The sequence below is a fragment of the Dendrobates tinctorius genome, unplaced genomic scaffold (assembly GCF_039654945.1).
Source record: "Dendrobates tinctorius isolate UK_male_01 unplaced genomic scaffold, ASM3965494v1 ptg000258l, whole genome shotgun sequence".
In the NCBI taxonomy this organism is placed as follows: domain Eukaryota; kingdom Metazoa; phylum Chordata; class Amphibia; order Anura; family Dendrobatidae; genus Dendrobates; species Dendrobates tinctorius.
This window is the reverse complement of record NW_027361925.1, coordinates 597,728-616,689: the sequence shown is the minus strand read 5'-3', so window position 1 is coordinate 616,689 and position 18,962 is coordinate 597,728. Positions and strand designations below refer to the sequence as shown.

General features: G+C 40.1%; 1 protein-coding gene across 2 annotated transcripts in view; it reads left to right on the top strand.

Annotated features, from left to right (window-relative positions):
- CLCN5 (chloride voltage-gated channel 5) overlaps positions 1–18,962 on the top strand; it is a 90,534-nt gene that overhangs the window by 37,336 nt on the left and 34,236 nt on the right. For both annotated transcript variants that reach the window (XM_073558758.1, XM_073558759.1), the window contains 2 exons: positions 169–356; positions 17,974–18,096. In XM_073558758.1, coding sequence (XP_073414859.1) covers positions 169–356; positions 17,974–18,096 — 311 coding nt within the window. The remainder of the gene's footprint in view (positions 1–168; positions 357–17,973; positions 18,097–18,962) is intronic.

The window sequence follows — 18,962 nt, the reverse complement described above, 5'->3', positions numbered from 1 at the left end:
GGTTACGTCTTATCTTCTGTAAGTACACACACATGTGCAGACCATGGTAGATGCATATATTATAATAACCCTTCGCAGATGGTAACATATAAGTTGCTGCAGCTCCTGATACGAAACGTGACGACTTCATATATTACATGCTTCCTGACTGTTTGCTATGCCCGACAGGCTCGTTGGCGGGTCTGATTGACATCTCTTCTCACTGGATGACGGACCTGAAGGACGGCATTTGTGTGGAGTGGTTCTGGTTTAACCACGAGCAGTGCTGCTGGAAGTCTAATAATGTCACCTTTGATGACCGGAATAATTGTCCAGAATGGAGAAACTGGTCTCAGCTGATAATCGGCCGCTCTGAGGTAGGAGGTTTAATCCTAGCTCCGTCAGTGAATCCACCAACATACCTAAAGGGCATTGAATGCGCGGCGGCAGTGGGCCAGTCATGCCCCATGCCCATCTGCGCTCCCATGATATGACAGCAGGGGGTCTCCGGAAGACCTCCATACTTGTCATTACAGCGCTCCTTTGAACCTCTACCTGTGTCCAAGCTTCAAAGGAGATGGTGATTTGTGCGATATAAAGCAGTACTGTGGGACTGCTGCATATAACACAAATATGTATTAACAGTGAAAGTAAGAAAAAGTTTTTGATATTAAACATGTTCAAATTGCCTCTCTTTTCCCCCATTGAAAATAAAGATATTAAAAAAATACACACATGGCATCACTGCGTTAAGAAAAGTCAGACATATCAAAATATAAAAATAACCCAATTGGTAAAATAAAATTGAAAAATGGTAAAGCGTTAATTTTTTTTTTTTTTTGATCGCTGCAGTACCACAAGAAAATGCTGCAACAGGCAATCAAAATGTCACATCTATCCAAAAATGGTATCAATGAAACACATGGTCTTTTACTGCAAAAAAATAAACCGTCACACAGCTTCATCGATCAATAAATGAAAACGTTGCGGGTCTTGAAAGCGGCGTCTAATGAAAGAAACTGTATATGTTGTGTATCGCCATAATCGTACTGATGATCAGAATTGTAATGCGAGGTCATTGTTGCCACACGATGTACACTGTAAAAACAGTTCCAAAAAACATTGTCAGAATTGCAATTGTTTCATGATTTCGCCGCACTTGGGAGTTTTTCCAGTACACTATGTGGGAAAACGAATGGTGTCATTGAAATGTGCAGCTCGTCCCACAAAAAAAACAAACAACAAGCCCTTCTATGTCTGAGGATAGAAAAATAAATGTGGATGTAGGAAGAAGGGGAGGAAATGACAGAAACACAAAAAATGGAAATGTTCGCGTCGTGATGGCATTGACGTATGAGTATGTTGTGGTGAAGTGTTATTTACCACTCCGGTACGTTGCAGGGATGGAGTGGCTTGGCCCCGCTGCGGTGGCCGCTATCCCACCTGTTTGCAATCCTGGCAGGTAAATAAGAGCTGAAAACAGGAACAATGTCACCCAAAAGACCTTTGTAGGTACAGGAGGCGTCCAATAGCGATCCTCTTGCGGACTCTGAAGAAACCGTTATAACACTAGGTCTGCTCCCGCGAGTTTCCTCAATCCTGATTCAACAGCGGCTCAATAGTTTCAGATTACGATGACAACAAATAAACTAAAAACACATTATCATCCTAAAGATTTAGGTAGATTTGGGGAAAAAATGCTATAAAGTAAGAAGCTTCCAAAAATAATGTTGTTAGTTTTATTTATTTATTTTGTTATCAATTAACAAAATGCAAAGTAAATGAACAAATCAATATTTGGTGACCACCAAAAACACCATTTCTTCTGGGTACTTGCAGGTCGTTTTTGAAGGAACTCTGCAGGAGGTTGTTCCAAACATTTAGGAGATCCCTTATCTTCTGTGTATGAGGCTTGTGTAGATCCCTCTGTCCCTTCATATGGCCCCCGACAGACTGGATGATGTGAGATCAGGGCTCTGCTAGGGCCAGATCTTCACCTCCAGGACGCTGCCGCCGCCTTTGCACTGAAGATAAATTTTTATTCACCTTGGCTGGATGCTTGGGGTCGTTATTATGCTGCAGGAAAAATTTTGAGCCAGATGCCTTCTTATGGTATCGCATGATTTAGAAGTATAAATTTCCAAGAACATTAATTGCCTAGATAAGTGGCAACTTCCAAATGCAAACCATCACAAAAAGAGAGAATAGGAAGATATAATACCATAAAATTCCAAGATATTTTATTGAAAATCATTTTTTGGTGGGCGTGGCCTGAGCTCAGGACTATGATGGAAGTCTGAGCTGTGAGCTCCCACATGAATAACCACAAAAGTGACTACAACGCAAATTAACAGCAGCTATTTTTATAATATTTCTTACTAAAATCTATTATTGGCTTCCCAAGACTTCATTTCTACTCATTTCACAAGATTTGGTGCCTCAGTTTCCCTGTCCGACTAGTCTGTGACAAGCGACGGCTGCGGCCGCCATAATGGCGGGAACTGCTGATTCATAATTGCTAAAGAGTCCAGGAGTCCCTTCACTTAACTGTTACACCGCCGATATTGCTCCGGGACTGCTCTCTATTGAAGTCGGAGGGACGGAAGAATCACTGTGTAACGTCGCTTGGAGGAGCTGTAAAGACCGTGAGGCCTGTCACTGTAGTGAAGCTGAGTCTCAGCGCTGAGGTAATTCAAGCGCAGGAAACAGCTGTGAGGCGGCGCCATTGCTGTGCGGTGAAGGCAAGGCTGACAGGCTGAGGAGAAAAGGCGGGAAGAAGGCGCCGACATCATAGCTGGAGCACAGACAAAGATAAGAGGCGCAGAAGAGACGGCTGGAGAACAGAGCGGTGTTATCGGTAAGCTGCTGAAGACTACAGGGCGTCCATTAATCCTGCAGGAAGAGCCGACGGAGAAGAGAGAGCGGCTGGATGAGGTGAGGACCAGGCGATGCCGCAGGATACCGAGGACTTACAGCGGAGATGTGACAAGACATTCCTATGAGTGGGAGAAGCAAAAGACGCTATTCTAACCTAATACAAAAGCCCTGCTGGGGCTGTGGTCAGCAAAGCAGCTTTAATCTCTTTGCTATAATAGTTCAGTTCTGCTGCCAATTATTGTATTTTGGAGAAGGTGACTGTGCATTTGGTGGATCCTAGGGTGCCTTGATTTATGCTATATACATTATTCCAGGGCCGAGTGTGTGGAACTTAGCAGAGGAAATATTTGTGTGGGCGGATTTCTTTTTCTGAGACGTACTTACTTTTTCAGGCAGCACATTCTTTTTGGCTGCTGCAGTACTATAGGTGTACATTTTTTTTTTTTTTTTGTTTGTTTTTTTTATTATTAGTGGACCAGATACTGTTTTCAAGCTTCATATGATCCTACTTGTCTTTTGACTTTATAAGGTAGAGAATCTTCTACAGACGGGGGTGCGGACAACTCTGCCTCTTGCAAGCTACAGCAACAGAGCTTGGTTTCAAGTTTTGGTTAACAATCCTTACTATATCAAAGGATATACCAGTGAACTATAGATAGTTCCTTCGTGGTAAAGTGGATTACTTTCATTTATCTGTTTTACTTTTATATTTGAGGAGCATATTTTCTGTCTTATATACTATTAATTCTATAGGGTATAGTAAGCTACTTTAGAATACTGAAGATATACTGTTTGCTACTAACACTTATATTGTAATTTACTCATTCATGGGTGAACATTCAATGCTTAATGCTTGAGAGGTTATCTCATTCTTACATAATAGTCCTGCTGGATTGAGGGACATTCATTAGTTTTAAATCTCAAGTCATCACATTGCCGAAGGGTGAGGTGATCTGCAGGGTGTCTAAAGAGCCAACTGACGGCTGCTGATTGTTAGATATCAATCTACTGTGGTTTTCTCTGTGTAGATTTCAGAGATCTGGGTTGGGATTGTTCCATATTATATTTTGTTCAGATGGCGTTCAGCAATATAAAATATAAGGGACAACCTCGTAGAAATCAAACCGCTTGGGATATTCCCAAATCCAGACGGTTTCATGACTTATCCAATTTAAGTAGTCCGACTAATTCCAGATCTCCCATGAGGAATAAAACAGATGACAAAAACAAATCTTCAGTAAAATCCTCAACTGCCTGCCATGGTAAAATGTCACGTGGACAGGTGTCTCAGCGCGATTTGTCTCCTGAGTTTCATGATGTTGCGCATACGTCTAATGGGTCCACTGATAGGGGTGCTGAACCGGCTGCAAATCAAATACATGAAGACAAAATGGATATGTCTCTATCCAACAAACATAAAAATCAGGAGAGGGGGGACAAGAATAGAGATGTCTCTGCCTTAGACTCAGATAGTGCATCAGGAGATTCCTCTTTTACTGACAGTCCAAATAAGCCTCTCCAAAAAAAGGTTGCTCTGTGATATCGCGTTCTGTGACCCCTACACTAGACACGATTAACTATGAAAATTTTTTTTACATCCGATAAGCAGGTATCTGAAGGGATTCTTGCTAACTTTTGTAAAGCATTAAAGGACTCAATAGTGCAGGGTTTCGAATCGCAAAAAGCCCTTCTGCAGGAAGTTAGTGACAATTTCACTCACAGGTTCGAGGTTAATGAAAGTAAAATTTCAGAGTTGGAAAACAAGACAGATTCTCACTAAACAGAACTTAGACTTGAGGGATGAAGTTAAGTATTTGAAAACTAAAGTGACGGAACTGGAAGATAGGAGCCGTCGAAACAATCTTAAACTTAGAGGGGTCCCGGAGAACGTTTCACAAGATGGTCTTTCGGATTATACTAAATCTCTCTTTAAAAAGGCTATCCCCTCTTTATCGGACACTCAACTGACAATAGATAGAATTCACAGGCTTCCTCGTCCGAAAGGTATCTCACCAGACAAACCTAGGGACACCATTTTACGATTTGTTATTTTTTGAAACAAAAGAAAAAATTCGAAAATGCTTAAGAGAAAGGCACACTTTCCCGGCACCTTTTGACAGAATCAAAGTCTATTCTGATTTTTCAAAAAACACAATAGACGCCAGAAAATCGTTCAGGGAAATCACCTCTAAGTTGAGGGACATGGAAATTGTCTACAGATGGGGGTTTCCCACCAAACTCATAGTCTGGCACAAGGGTAAGAATGTTCCTTTATCTGTGGAGGAAGGGAGGGAATTGCTTGCCTTTCTACAAAGCGACATAAAAGATAAGGGTTGACCTGATTCTTTGCAGTTCAATTGAGGCTTCTTTCGACATTTTATCTCTTATTGTTACTGTGCTATTGATTTTCATGGTTCAACAGTGGTTGGTCATGTGGGACCTTAGCCATTTTTTTTTTTTACCCCCGACTTCAGGAGATAGCCACTACAGGTGGTTTCCTCCAGGGGATCTCCGTTTAGTTGCATTTACTTTTTTCTTTTTTTTCTTCTGTTTAGTTTAGTTCTTTCTTTACATTTACAGACTTTTTAGAGAGTTGCTTTCTGGAGTGAGTATTAATGGATATTAACATCCTTTCATATAACGTTAGAGGTTTTAACAGTCCCTATAAGAGGTATATTACATGGAAGGAAATCAGGATGTACCAGGCAGACATAATTTGCTTGCAAGAAGTGAAGCTGGCCAAAAATAACCATCCTCCCTTTCAACATAAAAATTACTCTAATATGTTTAAGTCGCTAAAATTGAACAAGAAAACGGGAGTAATTACTATTATTAGCAATAAAATCCCATTTCAATTGATTGAGGAAGAGATAGACCCAGAAGGAAGATTCCATATATTAATCTGTAATCTTAACGGCAATCCTTTCACGATTATTAATATTTATGCCCCGAATACACGACAATTTCCGTTTTTTAATAAATTGATCAAAAAAATTGAGAAGATGAAACGGGGCGAGTTGCTGCTGGTGGGGGATTTTAATATAGTGCCTAGTACTAGTATGGACTCATCTTCCAAGGCTCGTTTGAAATGTCCATCCCTAGATAACTGGATTTCTGCTAATGAACTGTATGATGTTTATCGGTGTCACAATACCTCTTCTAGAGAGTACTCTCATTACTCTACGGTTCACAAATCCTCTTCAAGAATAGACCTATTTCTTGCTAATATTTTTTCATTATCTAAATTTAAATCCATTGAAATTTTGAATAAATCGTTCTCAGACCATTCGCCAATCAGGGCAAAGTTTGCATTAGGCCCTCCGGCCAACAATACTTTCTTATGGAAGACCAATTTAACGATTCTTAGAACACAAAAGTATAGGGGCATCATAGAAGAGTCATTGAATAATTATTTTAAAGAAAATGCTACAGAAAATGTAGACCCATTTATATTGTGGAAAGCACACAAGGCGGTCATTAGGGGTTGTATTATACAGTTGTCCTCTCGGCTTAAGCGAGAAAAAAGGGACAAAATAAGGAATCTACAATCCCTAATTAACTCAAAGGAGGATCAGCAAAATAGGTTACCTATCCCATCGCATGATATTCACATGGAAATTCTAGAATTACGGCAACAATTAAAAACACAACTAATGTCCGACTATGATGCTGCCATACGAGCTTCTAAATTTAATTATTATGCATCTGCAAATAAGCCTACCCATTATATGATGAAAAAATTAAAAAGAGATAGACTTACCAGGAGAATAAATAGGATTAAAAGTTCGACAGGATGTCTCCATTCGCATCCACAGGACATTGCGAATGTCTTTGCTACATTTTTTGAAAAATTGTACAACTTACAAAAAGATCCCACGATTCAGTCTCCAGATCAAAATGCAATCAACTCCTTTTTAGCGGGCCTAAATCTTCCTCAAATAGATAAATTAGATTTGGAACAATTAAATAAACCCATTTCCATAGAAGAAATCAATAATATGATTCACAAACTTAAATCGTTGAAGTCTCCTGGTCCCGACGGGTTTGCTAACGAATACTATCAAATATTTTCTAAAACTCTCTCTCCTCAGTTAAAAAATTTTATTCGATCACGTAGCGAATCTAGGTTCATTTCCGGCAGACATGTTGGAGGCTACTATAATACTAATTCCTAAAGAGATGGGAGAATCAGAGTGTGTAAAGGATTATAGGCCTATTTCTCTGATCAATGGAGACATAAAATTATACTCAAAGATCTTAGTGGAAAGACTTAAGCATATTTTGCCACACCTGATCAGAGAGGATCAGGTGGGTTTTATTACTGGGAGGCAAGCGTCTGACGGTACCAGACGCGTTCTTAATCTACTTCATTTGGCCCAATCCACTAATGTTCCCTCTCTCTTTTTAACATTAGATGCGGAGAAAGCATTCGATACAACCAATTGATTCTATCTCAAGAATGTCCTGTTTAAATTTGGCTTTGACGACAAATTTGTCTCTTCCACCCTTTCATTATATTCTAATCCCAATGCCAAAATTTATATAAACAATCATTTATCCAAATCCTTTAACATTACTAATGGTACTAGGCAGGGATGTCCCCTGTCTCCCCTTCTTTTTGCATTGGCTATAGAGCCATTAGCCGAAAAAATAAGAACAAATCCTTCAATTTCGGGTTTCCATACTAAAAATCGTTCACACAAATTGAGCCTTTTCGCTGATGATTTATTTGTTTCAGTAACTAATCCTGTCAATTCTATGGTAAATTTAATGGAAGATTTGGGGCATTTCTCAAATATTTCCTTTTTCAAGATAAATACGCAAAAAACTAAAGTTTTCCCTTTCAATTTATCAAAAAGTCATATCAAGCTGATTTTAGATCAGACTAAGTTCCAAATGGAAACAAAAAGTTTAAAATATCTTGGTATTGAGATCACCAAAACTTTGAGTCACATTGTCCCTGCTAACTTTGAAAATCTTATAAATACCTTATCTAGGGATTTTCTTCACTTTGATCTCATAGATCTTACACTTATGGGCAGAGTTCTAGTTGTAAAATCGATTATATTGCCCAATATTTCTCTATATATTCAGGTCTATTCCTTTGAAATTTAATGCGAAGCTCTTGCATAAAATACAGACTTTGGTGAAATTGTTTGTTTGGAAAAACAAGAAACCTAGGGTTTCTCATAACATATTGTAAAGGGGTAAGAAGCATGGAGGTTTGGCGTTGCCAAACATTGAGGCTTACTATCAGGCGACTCTTGTTAAAAATAGTGTGCATTGGTTCACAAAAGGGGTTTCTCCTATGTGGTTAGATCTGGAGCTTGCAGGTAATAATTATAAGCCTCTGCAGGATACTTTCTTTAGTTTCCTTTTAGAGACTAAGAACAGAAATCATACGCACCCGATTCTGGATGCTATCTTAGGAATATGGTTGAAATTCTCTAAATTAAAAAGAAAAGAAAATAGAACTTCCTCCTTCAAAAATTTTCCTTTTAAATTGCTAGCTGATATATGCCAATTCTCTCTGCCCAGTGTCTGGTCTGATCGGAAAGTAACAAAAATAGGGGATATATGGGATGGTTCTCAGGTCATTTCATTTTCCGAGATAAAGGAAAAGTTTCACATACCCTCTGACGAGTTTATGTCTTATCAGATTTTAAAAGATATTCTCCATAAATTATTACGCAAAAAGTCTTTGAATCTAGATGTCGTAGTCTTTTTGCTTGGTAACATTAACTCTAGGACTAAATGGTCTCTTAGAAACATTTACTCTCGACTCAATGGAGACATTACTTTCTCCAAACATACCTATATGGAACGGTGGGAGGCGGACTTAAGGATGACTTTTAGTCTAGAGCAATGGGAATATGCTATAGATCACTCATATAGATCTACTGCATCCATGGCCTTGATGGAAACCTATTACAAGGTATTAGTCAGATGGTACTATACCCCAGCGAGATTAGCCCATATAAGTCAGGATGCTTCTTTATGTTGGAGGGATTGCCATTTACCAGGGAACCTTTATCATATTTTTTGGACTTGTCCTAAGCTAAAATTGTTATGGTTAGAGGTTAAAGCTCATGTGGCAAAGCTATCACCAGTTAACATTATTGTTACGCCCCAGATGGTACTGTTATCAATGGACATGGAACAGGTGGATGCTTCAATAAAATATGTGCTGTTACACTTGTTTATTACGGTTAAAAACATAATAGCTCTTTGGTGGAGGAAACCTGATGCACCACCTTTTTCCACCGTTGTTGACAATTTACGATTGCATAGCCAGATGGAGGAAAGAATTGCTCTCAATAACAATGGCTTGTTTAAATACCATCTCAAATGGGCTGTCTGGAATTCTATCTTTATGTAAACTTGTTCTCAATCTGGAAACAGTATTATTTTATGCATTAAGTCTGGACTGTATATTGTATCTATTTCTGTATCAATGTGGAGTTCTCTATTTTTTATTTCATTTCCTTTCCCTTACCCCTTGTTACCCCTTCTTTCCCTTATGAATTAAAAATTAATAAAATATTATTTGAAAAGAAAATCATTTTAAAAAAAAATTTTTTTTTTTACACCAATATGATAAAAAATGGGGAAATAGAATGCAAAAAACGGTCACTAGAACCGTTACAGGAAGCCTGATTGGGCATATAAGAATCAAATATTGGGCATATATACCCGCAAAACACAAGTGGATATATATTCTATATTAACAAATAAATAGTTGGTCCATAACGGCTTCAATGAGATCAAAAATACAAAAAGTGCTTTATATAATGCATAAAGTGTAAAATAGCGGGTTTGAATCACCCATATATAGTCCACATTCAGGTGAAGCAGCTGATTAGTATAGCAAGTCTAATATCCCCAAAGGTGTAGCCCCAAAAATAAATGCCACTATGAAAGTATGCAAGAGAGAGATCACGAGGAACGATTGGTACACAGTTATGACAGCTGAGTGAAATACTCTGTACCTCTAGTGAGCCATGGCATCCCGACGCGCGTTCTGCTTCTTCCAAGGGAGCATGCGTGTTTCATTGCTCCTATGTGTGGGTATTTATAGGGCGTAGATGTCATTGCTGACAGCGGTATAATGACGGCGCTTCCGTTCACGTGACCTGTCCGGGGTCAGCACAGGTCAGCGTCATGTGTCCAGCCCATCCCCGGCCTGACGCGTCAGAGCGGGGGGAGGGCTGAGGCGCCAGCAGAGACGCGTTGCCGTGACGACGGCTGTAACGGGAAGTGAGCGGAAGCGCTCATCACTGCAGCTAGCAAGTATAACATTGCCTTGGTAGCGGCATATCCGAAAAATGAAGACAAACGTTCACCAGTGAAGACTGGAAATGTGGCGTTTAAGCTGTAATGGACCTCTCAATGTAAAATATAATATGGGTGATTATTTAATCCCTCAAACATATATGCTCTGGAAGACTTATGCACTTTAAAACTTGAAGTAAATTAGTATACTTAAAAAAAGGTGTGCCAAAACCTAGTGAACAATAATATAAAAATACCATAGAGAATAGTGTATTACAAAATATAGATATATTTTTAATAAAGTGCAAATACTGTGCCGATATTATGCCATACAAATATATATATACATACAAATATATATATTTACAAAAAGTGAAAATATTAGTGATAAAAAAATGAATAAAAATAAAGTGACAAAATAATATATTCATATAATTTTGAATACTATAGTTTCAACACCACATTACAGTAAGAATATTTTTTTTATCATATTGGTGTCTAAAAATTTTAAAAAAATGATTTTCAATAAAATATCTTGGAATTTTATGGTATTATAGCTTCAAATTCTCTCTTTTTATGATGATTTATAAGTATCTGCATGTATTTTTTGGCATTGAGGAAATGTCAGTGTTAAGGGTTATAGACGCAGTGTTTGTCCATTTGAAACTTAGTGCAGCAGTTGAATGACACACTATACTTACTTTCTCTTCGAAAATGAAATATGTCCAGCAGTGCCATCAACTCCGAAATGCTTAGCAGAGAGCAGACACAGCTAAGCACACTGTTTAAGGGGACAGAGCGCGGGAGCGCTGCCCGGGACTTCCACTTTCTAGGACCACTCAGGCATTTCCCATCATAAGGCGGCATATTGAATAAGACTGGAGATCAGTCGAAACGTCAAAATTGAATATAGTCCCTCAAATACGTTTTTTTCTTCTCTGCTCTACGAATATTATATGTGACCACATAAATTACTTCTTTGGCATCACCTTACGAATAGTGTGCGGTGAATTCTCTTCGTTATTATCAACTCCGAACTGGCAGGATTCAATAGGACCCAGTACAGCCACCTACTATTAAGAGAAGTCTGGCCAGAAATGGTCATAATTTTTCCATGAAGACCAAAAGCCATATCTATGACTTAGAAATGAGACCAAGTGACGCAATTAAGCATGACAACATAGGAACTGGGGTGCAGAAAAATGGAAGCAGATACTCAGGACCCGAGGAGTCAAATTCAGAAATATTTGGCTGAAACAGAAAGCAATTTACTGAAGGGTTTGTTAGCAATGGATGGCGGTGGAGGGTCCTGCAAATTTGGGGTTGCATTTGAGCAAATGGAGTTGAGTATTTTGTCAGGATTAACCCCTTGGTGACTGAGCTAATTTTGACCTTATTAACCAGGCCAAATTTTTTAAATCTGATCAGTGTCACTTTGTGATAATAACTCTGGAACAATTCAACTGATGCAAGTGATTCTGAGATTGTTGTATCATGACACTGTACTGTTGTACTTCATGTTAGTGGTAAATTTTGGTCGATATGATTTGCATGTCTGTGCCTTGCCACAATTCTGTCTCTGAGATCCTTGGCCAGTTCCTTTGACCTCATGATTCTCATTTGGTCTGACATGCACTGTGATGTCTTATATAGACAGGTGTGTGCCTTTACAAATCAAGTATTATCAGTTTAACTAAACACAGCTGGACTCCAATGAAGGAGAAGAACCATCTCAAGGAGGACCACAAGGAAATGGACAGCATGTGACTTGTATATGAGTGTCTGAGCAAAGGGTCTGAATACTTATGACCATGTGATATTTCAGTTTCTCTTTTTTTAATTTGCAAAAATTTCTATATTTGTTTTTTTTCCAGGCAATATGGGGTGCAGAGTATGGGGTACATTAATGAGAAAAAAAATGAACTTTTTTGAATTTACCAAATGGCTGCAATGAAAGAGTGAAAAATTTAAAGGGGTTTGAATACTTTCCTTACCCACTGTACTTCTCCATCATGTAATACCATCAGTAGGTGTGTCTCCAAATTTATTCTACTGCCGGACAACAACCCCAAACATCCAGCCAATGTCATAAAGAACGAGGAGTCCTGGAGGTGATGATCTGGCCCCTGCAAAGCCCTGATCTTGCATCATCCCATCTGTCTGGTGTCACATGAAGAGACAGAAGGATCCGCACAAGACTCATACAAAGAAGATCTGCGATCAGGTCTCCAAGATGTTTGCAACATCCTCCTGCTGAGATCCTTCTATTTTTGAAGCATTTTTACTTTTCATCGTTTTTCCTACCTTAAACTCTTACAACAGTATGTGTGTATAGATTGCACTGACCCTCTTCCCAGGCCAATTATACAGCACCATGAATGCTATAAAAAATATTTCCAGAATCTTATACAAAATTGATATCTACCGATGAAAATTACAATTTATCTGGGAAGCAGACAGTCATTACACAACTATTTATAGAGAAAAATAAGTTGTGGGTGTCAAGAAAATATTTAGAAATAGCAAGTGATATACCAGCCAAAATGTACTTAGATAGCCGCAAGCTAGTAAAGGGTATAAAACTAATCTACTTTAGTTCTACATTTAAAAAGGGAACAGCAGTCCCTGGTAAAAGTGCACGTGAGACAAAGACAGACCAACAAAAAAAATCCTGCACATAATCAATTTCTATGCGGTAATAAGGACACCAAAGCTCTTCCTTAACAAAGGTGGTTAGATATGACAATGCTCAGAGATATCACTCATCAATCCCTCTCACACAAAGCTGCTCAATATTTTGAGCAATTGGAGCCTCTAGCAGCATTCCTCTCATTTCTGAGTCATGGAAAACAAACTGGAATGCTGCAGGTAGTCCATGGTGTAGAGAAAGCTCCACAAGAACAGTATAATGTCCAACCTATAGCTACCAAAATTAGACGCACATAGGTCCCACAGACAAAATAGCAGCAAATAAATCTCTGAATATAGATAGGTGGCAGAACAAAGCAAACTGGGGTTCACTCTCGATATATGTAATTCATTTCCCACCAAGGCATCTATCAGTCATACTCTACAATCCCCTTCTACAGCTCCCCTGATGAGCTTGGTTACAGTGAAACGCGTCGGGAGAGGGGAGGTGTGTATTTATGGAGGAACCCATCACTGGCATAGGAATGGGTGAGATCCTTCCTTGATGTATGCCGTTTATATGCAAACTTGAAAAAGAAGGGGATTTGTTGTGAGTTCATTTTTCCCTTCACTATTGAGGTCTGATGAACTCCCTCCTCTGGTGAAGGAAGGTAGTGAGGCTGATTATCAGACACCTGGGCAGCTAGATGATGACTGGGTGGCTGGAATTGAGGACTGGATATAAGGCTGCCGATGCCCTTCTTCCTGGCTGGTGATTTTCCTGCTGGATTCTTGGAGACCAGTCTGATTCCTGCATCTCAAAGCTAAGTTTTTCTGCTCTGCTTTGTACTCTTCTGTTTTGTTTTGTTTTGCCTTGTTTTTTGGGAGTTCTGCCATCCCCGGCCGGGGGTGAGCTGAATTCCATTTTTGTCTCTAATCTGTTGATCTTTTGCTCTGTCTTCAGAATATACCTGAGTGCTGATATAGTCTTTTGAAGCCTAGCGACTTCAGGGCCTGTTTTTCCTATCAGTCGGTTGGCTCATTTTGATAGGGTTTTTGCGGATGGCAGACAGCAGCTTTCCTATCCTGTCCTATGTAGTTAGCTTGGGCCCCATCATTTGCTCAACCTATCTTTCTATCTGTGTTAGTGTGTTCATCTTGCTTCACCGTCATTATATGTTGGGGGCTGCCTATTGCTTTGGGGTCTGCTCTGGGGCAGTTTAGTTTTTCCCCTTTCTGTCTTTAGGCTATCTAGTTCTCCGGCTGTGATCGAGGGGTCTAGGGCACCGTAGGAACCCCCCCCACGGCTACTGCTAGTTGTTGTGGATAGGTCCAGGGGTCTGCAATCCGATAGCTGCCAACCTCTCTGGTTTTTCTGGACTTAGCTGGTATTTTGTTTTTTCCTCCTTCGGTGACTCATCATAACAGGGATTGTAGAATATGACTGATATATGCCTTGGTGGGAAATGAATTACATACAGGGGTTGGACAAAATAATGGAAACACCTAACGTTTTGGCATTATAATCTTCGAACATGTTATAAACGTGCAAACCGTGACATATGGTAATGTTTTGTAGTTGATTATTTGTGATGTGTATGTAAATTAACTATTTGTTTTGCAGAATTGTAAGAACATTGATGAAAACCTGATACCAATGGCAGACCTCTCGGATTTTCAAAGAGGCCAAATTGTTGGTGCTCGTATTGCAGGCGCTAGTGTAACAAAGTGCCCGAATGCTTGGCGTGTCAAGAGTTACTGTCTCCAAAGTAATGACTGCGTTTGAAAGAGAAGGAAAAACATCAGCAGCAAAGCACAGGTCCGGCCGACAGTCGAATTTGACTGAGAGAGACAGTCAGACTCTAAAGCGAATTGTGAGAGAGGATCGCATGACCACGGCTCCGAAAATCACTGAGCTTAATGAACACCTCCAGAACCCAGTTTCCACGAAAACTGTTCGTCAGGAGCTGCACAAATCTGGATTCCACGGAAGAGCTGCAATTCAAAAACTGCTGCTCTCAATGACAAATGTTTCCAAGCGTTTAGAGTGGTGTAGAAACCTCTAGAATTGGTTCCTCGGGCAGTGGAAACATGTGATATTCTCAGACGAATCATCGGTAACCCGATTTCCGACCTCCGGCCGAGTGTACGTTTTGAGACAGCTGAAAGAAGCATTCCATCCAGACTGCCTTCTCCCAACCGTAAAACTTGGCGGAGATTCTGTGATGATCTGGGGTGCTATTTCGTGGAGATCCCCCGGGCCAATGATATCCCTTAATTGTAGCGGTAACAGCCGCGATTATTTAGGCAATTTGGGCGAACCAAGTGCATCCTATGGTTCAAACACTGTTCCTGGAGGGGAACTCCATCTTTCAGGATGATAATGCACCAATTCATACAGCTAGAATCGTTAAAGCTTGGCACGAGGAACATTGAATGAAGTTGAGCATCTCATCTTGCCCCCACAATCCCCAGACCTCAACATTATTGCGCATTTATGGTCTATTTTAGAGATTCAAGTTAGACGTCGCTTTCTGCCGCTATCGTCGCTCAAAGAACAGGAGGGTGTTTTAACTGAAGAATGAGCTACAATTCCTTTGGAAACAATTCACACCTTGTATGAATCCATACCTCGGATAATTGAGGCTGTAATCGCCACAAAAGGTGGATCTACACCATATTAAACTAACTTTTGTTGATGTTTCCAGGTGTTTCCATTATTTTGTCCAACCCCTGTATATCGAGAGTGAACCCCAGTTTGCTTTGTTCTGCCACCTATCTATATTCAGAGATTTATTTGCTGCTATTTTGTCTGTGGGACCTATGTGCGTCTAATTTTGGTAGCTATAGGTTGGACATTATACTGTTCTTGTGGAGCTTTCTCTACACCATGGACTACCTGCAGCATTCCAGTTTGTTTTCCATGACTCAGAAATGAGAGGAATGCTGCTAGAGGCTCCAATTGCTCAAAATATTGAGCAGCTTTGTGTGAGAGGGATTGATGAGTGATATCTCTGAGCATTGTCATATCTAACCACCTTTGTTAAGGAAGAGCTTTGATGTCCTTATTACCGCTTAGAAATTGATTATGTGCGGGATTTTTCTGTTTGTCTGTCTTCGTCTCACGTGCACTTTTACCAGGGACTGCTGTTCCCTTTTTAAATGTTGAAATAAAGTAGATTAGTTTTATTCTATTATACCCATCAGAAAATATTTACCAAACAATTTTTATTTTTTCTTAATATCTGTAAAAAAAAAAAAATATATAAAATTGGTATGTCAGGAATGAAAACTAATGTAATGAAGAAAATGACAAATATACCGAATGAGCACGAGTGTTTAAAAAAACAGTCTTTCTGTACAAAATCTTGTATGATGGTAGGTCTATCTATGTCACAATCTATATTTGTGAATGTACAGTGGCTTGCGGAAGTATTCACCTCCTTGGCTTTTTGCCTATTTTGTTACATTACAACGTGTGTGTGAATCTTTTTGTGATCCGATTTATGTGTGATGTTTCAGCACTAAAATAGTCTAAGTTGGTGAAGTGAGAAAAAATATAGGTAGAAATTAAATTTATAGGATAAAAAAACTAAAAATTGGCATGTGCATATGTATTCACTGTTTTTGCTATGAATTCCTAAAAATTTGTGGTGCAAATAATTCCCTTCTTAACTCCCATGCTTAGTGACAGATCGCATACAGGAGGACGTCATAAGTGTCACATGTCTGTCACCATATATGTCTCTGAAAGGCCACAGAGGCTGCAACATCATTAACAAGAGGCACAACTAACCCAACACCACCACGAAGACCAAAAAAATCTCCAAAACACCACCACGAAGACCAAGGAGATCTCCAAACAAGTCAGGGACAAAGTGATTGAGAAATACAAGTCAGGGTTGGATTACAAAAAAAAAATCTCAATTTCTGATTATCCCCAGGAGCACCATCAAATCCATTATCATCAAATGGAAAGTCCAAGGTACCATAACAAACCTGCTCACGAGAGAGGGCGCCCACCTAAACTCTCAGCCGGGGCAAGGAGGGCATTAATCATAGAGGCATCACAAAGACCAAATGTAACCCTGAAGCAGCTGCAGAGTTTCCAAGCAGAGACTGGAGTATCTGTCCATATGACCACAATAAATCGAACACTTCATAGAAGTGGCCTTTATGGAACAGTGGACAGAAAAAAGCCTTTTACTTACAATTTTTGTGTGTAAGGCTTGTTTTGACTTTGCCGAAAGACATGTGTGAGACTCCCCAAATGTATGGAGGAAGGTGCTGTGGTCAGAGGAGACCAAAATTGAACTTTTTGGCCACCAAGGTAAAATGCTTTGCCAGCGCTTAATCCAACACAGCTCACCACCCCAAGAATACCATGCCCACAGTGAAACGTGGTGGCAGCAGCATCATGCTATGGGGATGTTTTTCAGCAGCAGGGACAGGGAAAATGGCCATAGTCAAGGGGAAGATAATGTGAAATACAGGGATATTGGTGAGCAAAACCTGTTTGTCAGTGATTTGATACAGGGACAGAGGTTCACCTTCCAACGAGACTATGCTTTGAGGGGAAACGTGTAAGTGTTTTGGAGTGGCCTAGTCAGAGCCCAGACCTTAATCCAATGGAGAATCTGTGGTCAGACTTGGAAGATTGCTGTTCACCAGAGGAAAACATCTAATGTGAAGGAGCCGAAGCAGTTTTACCTTCAGGAATGGGCAAAAATCGCAGTGGCCAGATTTGGAAAGCTCATAGAGTCTTATCCAAAGAGACTTGTAGCTGTAATTACCACAAAAGGAGGCTCTGCAAAGTACTGACTTTAGGGGATGAATAGTTATGCACTATTACGTTTTCAGTAATATTGTCCAGTTTGTTTGCATCACAAAAAAAAAAGAAAACCAAATGTTCACAGGTGTCAGCATGTTCTGTACATGAACTGATGCAAGCTTGCAAAAAAAAGTGAAATCCCAGGGGTTGTGAAGTAGCAAAGCACGGAAAATGCCAAGGTTGAATACTTTTGTAAGCCACTGTGTAAGTATTGTGTGTATGATACAGATGGATTTATCACAAAATAATATGATACATAATCATTTTTTTCTCAATATTTTACGCGTTTGCCTGGAGATGGTGTCTGTAGTATTCAGATTTGTGACCTGGGTGTTAGAGGTTGCAATTTAGTAGTCATTTATTTTCTGTCTGACTTGTATTTGCAGGGTGCGTTCCCCTACATCTTGGATTACATCATGTATATACTGTGGGCTCTGCTTTTTTCTCTCCTTGCCGTCCTGTTGGTTCGCAACTTTGCTCCCTATGCCTGTGGTTCTGGTATCCCGGAGGTAAGACGTCCATTCACACTCCTCAGTGTATGAGATGATTTGGGCCACGTGGTGATTGTGGGCTTTATTGCTGCTTTGCATTGTTTTATCATACAGCTGCACAATGCAGAGCCCTCCAAAAAGTGCAGCGTTGAGCCTGGCGATGAGCCGGACCAGCGTTGGATCAGCAGAGGTGCTGACAGGTAGCAAGTTGTGATGGGACATTTCAGCTCTGCATCTTTCAGAATTATCAGTACACCTAATTCTGTATGTTGAATGGTTGTCAGATGTTGACATGTGTTTTACAGCGCTGGACTCATTTATTTTTATAATTGAATATTTTTTGTATGGAATAGAACTTTTTTTGTGTAGAACTCCAAATCTAATGAGTGGACAGATTTACAGCACCACATTCTGGAACGCTGCCTGCTCGCTTCCCAGCCAGGAGGCTTTCTAATAGAAAATTGCCAAACAGCAGGAAGTTTGATGGCAAGAAAATAACTGTTATGCGCACGTCTGTCTGCACACTAATACAGACGGCGATCATGTCACAATGCTCGGACTGGCCGGTGGCTCTCCCGACTTTGCATAGAAATACATGCGGTCATGCCCAGGCCAGAAGAGCCACCGGCCAGTCCGATCATTGTGATGTGATCGTCGTCCGTGTTATACGTCCGTCTGTCTGCGCCCTCACTCTCCGTCTCGGTGTTCCCACAGTTCTGTATGGTCTTTTTACACAGTGTGGTTATGATCTACAGCTACAGCCTCGCTGGCCTCGATGTCTGCGTGGCACCGGATCACTGAGACCAGTGATTGGCTGCAGCGGTAACCTGGATGGATGGGAAAGACTGGCAGGACTTCTGAGTGACAGGACTTAACCAGAAAAG